Genomic DNA, 8,341 nt, shown 5'->3' with positions numbered 1-8,341 from the left:
AAATTTGTAATGAATTTTTAAAATATTTATTTTATTAAATGATTATGTGTGACATATTTATAAAGTTTAATTTTATATTATTAATTTATTTAATAAACGGTTCGACCGTAGGTTGAACCGATTGAAACAATTAAACCTTAAACCGTAAGTTTCATCGGTTCGATCTTCGATCCGATTTTTAAAACATTGATTTTTACCATTAAATATCAAAAGTTGTTAAAATCATTCGTGAGTGATGTATCGTGTTGGAGAGACACTTATCTAATTAAATTGAATATTGATTGATACGTTAGAAGACAGAATAGTCTGCGTTTAATCAAAACGAATATCTAATTATTTTGAATACATTTTCTACTTATAGTTTGCGAACATTTTAAAAGTTATTTGATTTTAAATATATATACACGATTATCATAAAAACTAGAGCATTTTAAAAGTTTTTACCTTACATCCAAATCACTTAAAACAAAACTATATATTTATACTATGGAGGCTATATCTCACTTTTCTCCCTAATAAATCATTTTTAATTAATCCTTGCTTGAAATGCGTCACTTAATGTTTTTACGTTCAAAATAGACACAAGAAACGTGCATTTATTTCAATTTAATGCTACCGGCGTTATAAACGAAGTTCACTTAAACGACACCGTTTCACATTTGAAAATTCATAGAAATAACGTTGTTGTAGGAACAGAAACAGAAACAGAAAATCATCAACACTGCAACCCCCATCTGAAAACCCATCACCAACCTTTCCCTCATCACACTGTAAGCAATTTTGTTCTTCATTTTTACTTTCATTTTCTAAGAATATGTAATTATTTAGGGTTTTCAGTATTGAACAGTGTTTTTCCCCTTTTATGTGTTTAATTTGATGAATAATGATAATATTATTGATAATCTTTGCAGTGGAAGAAGATGGGATCAAAATCAGTGACTTTAACCTTTGAGGATGTGGCTAAGCATAATCACAAAAAGGATTGTTGGATCATAGTCAACAAAAAGGTCTTTTTTTTTGCAGTATTTTTATTGATCTGTGTTGCTTTATTGATCTGTTTTAGTTTCTGGGATGAATCTGATGTGTGCTGCTACTAATTGCTTGCCATACATTTTATTGAGTAGAAGAGTTTTTCTTTACTTGATTTGACTGAGAATGATTTAAGATATGAATATATATGATACTTGTTAGTTTGATTTTGAGGGGGTTGAAAAATGGGGTTCATTAGGGTTTTAAATTGCTAGTCTAATGCGGTCTCAATAGCTATATCGACCGTGTTGTGGTTTGTGGCCCAGATCGGGGCTGTGTTCTAGAAATTTCTGGTGTGATCACAGTCCTTGAGTTCTGACTATCAAGTAGTTTGATTTGTCAATGAATTTTACTCAACATAAAATTTTTTTTTTCAGTTTTTTTTCATTCTGCTAGGAACTTGTCTTTTGATCAATTTTTTCTACACTTAAAACTGTTAGATCTTTATTTCCTACCAAAAATATTCCCAGAAATTTTAATATTTATTTTTGAATGTTATCCTTCCCAATACCCACCAATTCAATTTTCAATCAAAATCAATAGATTTCTAACAAGAAAAACAATGTCTTGAAATTCTAACCTCGTTTTCTGAAATAAAAAACCATCAAATTATGTTTTCCATGAAATCAACTTTCTAATTATTATGCATAAGGGAGTTTTTGTTACTAAGGTTGTTGTAGTTAATTTGGGAGAACATTGTAGTTAACCTTGTTTATGGCGTCTAAATGCTTAGAAAACATTGGCTTATCTCATTTGCTTTTTCAAGCAAACTAGGTTTGTTAAATAATCGGTATAACTCCGATGTATTAGAGTTTGGGGTTAACTTTATGAAATCCGAAAGAAATGTTAGACTTCGCCACCACTGCGGTGGGTTTTTGCACTAGTATAGTGGAGTAAGGTATTGTAATGGGGAAATCGTCTGTCTCTTCAAGCTGTTTGATTTATTTCTTCTGTTTGATTTATTTCTTCTTTTAGAAGAATCAGTAAAGAATTTGATGACATTGATTCGATGGATTCAATTGAAGAAGTTGAAGGATATGCCTCACTATCTAAAAATGAGGATAATGATTATGTTGGGGAAGATGAGAATAATTAGATCTTCTTATCTGTTATCACTAGTTAGTGTTTTGAACTATTTAGATTTTGAATTTCAAGTCACTTTTAATTTCTTTTTCTGTTTTTCTGCAGCAATTATGCAACTATGCACCATGTTTTATTAGTTATATAAATGCTGTCAATTCTTTCCTTATGAAATTCATTTAAAAGTGGATAAATTACAGGGTTTGTGGCCACAAACCTGGACAATACTTAGAGTGTCTTTAAAAATTGAAATGTCATTTTTATTTTTAACATTTTGGTATTTGCAACATTAAAAAGTATGCAAAATATTTAGATAGTTCAAATCCTCAGTTTGTTGTGGGAGGTGAATCTTACTCTTAGTTTATTAGAATCCTATTTCTGTCTAGCTGAATCTAGCTCCTTTAAGTCGAACACTGTCCCACTTGCTTCTCCCGTCACTCTTTAGTAACTACCAGCTTTGAGCCTTGTGATTTATCCATCGATTTTTAACTCATAATGCTCTTTTTGTATAGTTCGTTACAAACTATATTGTGATTTTTAACTATAATGCTAGGTATGGTTTTGATATTTAGATTAGTAAACTCTTACGAGTTTGACGATATTAGTAACCAGCTGTTAATAGATTAATCTTGCCCTGTCTCGTATCATGGCAACCTAAGTCCCCCACACTGTTTAGAGTAGAAAAATCCTCGCTATCTCTGGTTAACTATTTTCAAATTCAGTCAATAACTTGTTACCTGTAATAAACCGTAACAATGCATTTATTAATTTTTTATTTGAGCAGTTTAGTTCTATGTTTGATTTAACATATTGAGTGAATAAGTAATGAATGAAGTCATATTTCCTCTTGTCTCAAAACTTTACATCAAAAAGTTTGTTTATTTTAAGATGGGTTGTAGTGTAACATCTATTTACTTAAAGGAGATAACTGTAATTTAAACATCTCTCAGAGGAGGGTTATGTAATTTACTCCTAGCACTTGGGGTGTTAGCTTCAAGTAATGTAAATTCTTTTTTGGAATAACTTTCCCAGAAATGTAATGATGGAAATTCTATTCCCAGCTACTTTTGAGAATGCATGTAAATTTTCATTGCCATCTAATAAGAATCATTTTCCTAACCCCTTCCTTGAGAATATAAAAACATTGGAAATGCAGAGGTTATTATATACATTTGTATTTGTATGATGGAGGCTGTGAAGCACCATTTGCAGCGGCAGTGAGCGGCGCATGCGCGGTAGTTGGTGAAAATTTCCTCCCTGAACTAACGTCAAAACCCACCAATGCGAGCTCCATGACGCATATAAGTATCTTGCACCTAATATTAGCTATACTGTCAGACGTGTCTATTTTGCCCACATTTTTTCGTGGGGTGTGCCAAGGTTTTACGCCTGCTTCCTATAATATGTCTGCCTCGCCATTTTTTTGTGTAGACTTTTACGGGTGCGGGCGGGCGGGCATTAACAAGAATTTTGCAACTTTTAACCTTTAAAAGTGCAAGGCCTGCAGGCCCTTCCCACCCTCATTTTTTCAGGATGGTCCAAGGTTTTAAAAGGCCTGCACTTTCAACTATGCCCACCCTATCCATTTTTTGCGAACTTTTGCGCGGTGTGCCTAAACCGAGCGGGCAGACCATCAGCAGACCTGTGGACTAATGGGATCTTCTTTTATGAGTATATCAGCTAAAATCAGAGTCCAAGTTTTGTTCGAATGTTACAGCCTCCCATTTTTTATGCCCGAGAATATACTCAATATCCCTATATAATAAACATATCCGTTCATTCATGTGAATGTGTTTCGTTTACATGGAACAAACATTCTTACTCTTGGTGTGGTGTATTGCATGTCTCGATTGACAGGAGTTTGATAGAATTACTGTGGCCACTTTGATTTTAGCAAAAGCTCTATACTTAAAATTCAACAAAATCACAGTATCTATGTGATTTCACCAAACCTTCCGATCATCCAAACATAAACTATAGATTTTTACTTTTATCATTAGTATGAATATATACACGACAATATATTTTACTAACTTCCCTTCCATTGTAATAGGTATACGATGTTACCACATTTTTGGATGATCATCCAGGAGGTGATGAGGCTTTACTGTCTGCTACAGGTAATTAATTTCTCTTAGTCGGTTCAAGTTATTAATCTGGAAGTTAAAGTATTTAGAAAAACACAAATCTCACATTGAATATGGTATGGAATAAATCGATAGAGTGCGCGGAGTGAATTGGAAAAAACTCGAATCTCACCGCAAATAGGAAAGAATTAAGCTAAAACTATCTGTAAGAAGAAATAGGAAAGAATTAAGCTAAAACTATCTGTAAGAAGAAACAGAGAAAGTAATACAAAGACTAAGAATCGTGTGGTGTTTTACGCAGGGAAGGATGCCACCTTGGATTTCGAAGATGTCGGTCACAGTGACTCAGCGACAGAGATGATGGAACAGTACTTTGTTGGTGAGGTTGACTTCGCCACACTCCCAGCAGAAGCTAGGAACAATCAACCTCCACCAATTCAAACAACCACCTTAAACAACGAATCTTCTGGATTTCTTTTTAAGTTCTTGCAGTACTTGGTGCCATTGCTGATACTGGGCTCTGCATTTGCTCTGCAGTACTATGGCAAAAAAAGCAAGTCCAATGAATCATAAAATCTGAATTTGAGAGCTTCGGTTATAGTTTTAGACTTTTACTAGACCTATAACATTATTATTCTTCCTATCAACGCAGTATCATCATAAGGCACTGTTTTTGTTTTTTTCGACTATCATTTAAATAATGTGTCTCAATAACATGCAAAGAGTGTGTTCTTTATTTGATATGTCTCTTGCTTCATACTAGCTGTTCATTTAGTATCTTACATCGCATGAATATTTTGAAATGGATGTGATTCATTTATCATTCTTGGGCTGGGCTACAACATTGAGCTACAAATTTCACCTTTGTTTATGATATCTACAAATTTTAACTTCATTTTCAAATATGATGAACAAGTAGACTTTGCATTTGCATTTGTTTTCTTCTTCACTTGAAGTGCTCTACTTGTGTTTGGGTGGCAAAACGGGTTAGGTCTTTCATGTATGCTCATTTTGCTCGCATTTTTTTCAAAACGGATCAAGATTTTAAGCTTGCATTTTCTAATATGTACGTCCCTTTTTTTTTGGCGTAGACATTTACAAGATTTTTGCAATTTTAGTAGTATTTAAGAGTGCAATGTTCACATGTCTGCCCTGTCCTAACCACATTTTTGTGGGATGGGTCAGTGTCTTAGATCCGCTTTGTTTTGTTTTATATTTCTCTGGACTTTTGTGTGATGGACCCAATTTTAGTAGTATTTAAGAGTGCAATGTTTGGATGTCTGCTCTGCTCGGTCTGCATTTTTGTGGGAGGGGTCAATGTCTTAGATCCACTTCGTTTTGTTTTGTTCTATATTTATGTAGACTTTTGTGGGACGGACCTTGTTGGAGCGGTCACGTCTGTTTGTCGTCCTTAATTTTTGCTCTTGTTTGGAGTTTTAGCTTTTTCACATTTTTGTTTTGAGATCCGTTTGATCTAAACAATCACACAATCACGATATTTGTGTTTGATACTACAACCCCGCCTCGTCGCCGCAAGTCCAAACAAGTTGTATAACATCTTCATCATTTGAAGAAGCTAGTGACCAAACAAACTCCCCAAGAATGAAAGCCTTTGACCACTTGAAAGAAATTCTTGTGAAATCTTTTCCCAAAACCTCTTCCTCTTTTCTTAAGGAAATCATTTTCCATGTTGAACAATCACTTTTAGAAATCCACAATCACTTTTAGAAACCCACAATAGATCTAAAGATTAGATGAAGACATTATAAAGTCACAAGATTTGGTCCCAACCCTAATGCATATCCATGACAAAATGTGTCATTTTGTTGTAGACATCATTGGACCCCTCTTTCTCCTTTGCATAGCTAGAGATCAATAGGTAGACGCATAATCTTGTTTGTCCCACTTTCTTTGGCCCAAATATTAACTCATAATTAGTAACATCACAACCCACGAATCAATTTCTTCCATCATAACTTCAAATCTTTCAACTTTATATTGTTTTCATAAATATATACATACACATTTAATAATTCTAAGTCTTTTCATCATAATACATAACTCCTTTTTCCTTTCAAATCTTTTTTTTATCTCTAAGTTTCTTTTTCTTTCACATAATAAAGGTTTTAAAAAGATGGACACCATTTTAGATTTTTCTGGAGGGAACAGGAACATGATAAAGACTATTTAATAGCCTTTTTTATAAAATTATTGTTTTTTTTTTTTTTTCATTTTTGTGATGGATAAGATAATTTTTTTTCATGTCTTTTGATGTTATGTATAAAGTTTATAATACTATATTGGAGTAGCTTTTTTACAACTAGTGTAAAGCTAGGCTAATTTGTTTCTTTCTTTTTAAATAATTTCAATAAAGGAAGTGATCTTTTTCTCTATCCTAATGCGGTGAAATAATTTTATTAATTAAATTATTAGTTTATTATACCATGCCAAATTGGAGACAGTGCTTGGAAAATGTAGAAAAGTGACATATGATTAAAATGTAATAAATATATAAATCATGTATCTGATCCCAATGTTTGATTATATACATTTCATGAATAGTTGAAGATAAGTTTCACTCCATGGTTTTAGCTTGTAAAATTTTAATCAATTTTTTTCTGCTAATATATTTAGAAATTTATGTTACATGAATAATTTTTTTTGGGATAAAATCCACTAACAAGACATCCTCCAACTAGGATCAATCATGTTTAAAACATAGAAAAGGGACTTTTTCGTGGGATTTTTTTTCTTCCACAAAAGATCAAATGGGAGATCTTCCAATATTTATAAATATTCTCTTCACTTATGGACCTAACATAAACTTGTCAATCCCATCATAAAGTAAAATAATTGTACATTCTAGCAAATTAAATATAATTATTTAGAAATTTATGCAGATAATTTTTTGTGGACTATTTATGTGAAAAAAATATTATGATATATTTAAACGATAAAATCTGATTGAATGTTTATAGAAAAGGAATGTCAATTGATATATATATATATATATATATATATATATATATATATATATATATATATATATATATATATATATATATATATATATATATATATATATATATATATAATATATATATATATATATATATATATATATATATATATATATATATATATATATATATATATTGTATATTGTTAGTAAAAGAAAGATGTTACATTATAAAAAAAAATTATATGCATAATATTTCGATTTACCATTATCAATTATTTTTACACTAATGCATAAAATTGACGCGTTAGTGTAAAAATATAATACATGCGCCATTTGTCATGTAATTTTTTTTAAAAATAATTAATTTAGTAAATAATTCAATTTTTTTTAATATTTAATTTTACAATAGTTTTATTTTTTTTTAAAAATCCAGCATTCTTCTTCTGATTATCTATCCCATAATTAGGTTTGCTGGTTATGATTATTGGTTTTTTCCTAATAAGTAAGTCTAAGTTGGAGTAATAATAACCTTAGAGTTTTGTGTAGCCTCATGTGAATGTCATGCCTATTTCGAGTGAGTAAAAAGTACCAATAATTATGTACATCTAAATAATCCTAAAGTTGGAAAAGACATTATGTATGGTTGTGCTAAATTTCTCTTGCGTGTGGAAAATCAAATTACTAAAACAGGCCTTCACTTGGATATATCATACCAAATTATTTCATAAAAACAAGATAACATTACTAAAAGCATAACAAATTAATCCTTCTTAACTAAGTATATCATATAAACACACGTGTCGACATTAATATAATATTATTTGATTTTAATTTATGTATCTATCCTTCTTAATTAAAATGTAGTTGATAATAGTCGTGTCTTTATATTTTCATTTTTATTATTAATATTTCTTTTATATCTAGGAGATATGCCGCATTAATTTGTTAGAGGCCTAATCAGATTAGTTAAGTTTACCAAACAGACATAAAGGAAAGTTGAAAGGTTGTCATGAGATGATTATGTCAAAATCAACAAAGGGAACAACATTATTAGTGCATTCCATCTTGATCATAATAATATAATTAGTATTAATCTAGCTAGGTTTGGGGACATATACAATTATACTGTGCATATCATTATGCTGTTTTTGTCATTTACTGTTTCTAATAAAATTTTAGTCAC

At 31.0% G+C, this 8,341-nt stretch overlaps 1 protein-coding gene across 1 annotated transcript; it reads left to right on the top strand.

Annotated features, from left to right (window-relative positions):
* The first annotated feature begins 583 nt into the window (after positions 1-583).
* LOC127076116 (cytochrome b5) lies at positions 584-4,953 on the top strand. The gene is made up of 4 exons (XM_051017684.1): positions 584-770; positions 912-1,007; positions 4,163-4,229; positions 4,498-4,953. The coding sequence occupies exons 2-4, from the start codon at positions 921-923 to the stop codon at positions 4,767-4,769; spliced, it is 426 nt and encodes a 141-aa protein (XP_050873641.1). The 5' UTR covers positions 584-770; positions 912-920; the 3' UTR covers positions 4,770-4,953.
* Positions 4,954-8,341: the final 3,388 nt, after the last annotated feature.

The sequence above is a fragment of the Lathyrus oleraceus genome, chromosome 4 (genome assembly GCF_024323335.1).
Source record: "Lathyrus oleraceus cultivar Zhongwan6 chromosome 4, CAAS_Psat_ZW6_1.0, whole genome shotgun sequence".
Taxonomy (NCBI): Eukaryota; Viridiplantae; Streptophyta; class Magnoliopsida; order Fabales; family Fabaceae; genus Lathyrus; species Lathyrus oleraceus.
Note: the sequence above shows the minus strand (reverse complement) of the source record. Positions and strands in the feature narration are given on the sequence as shown.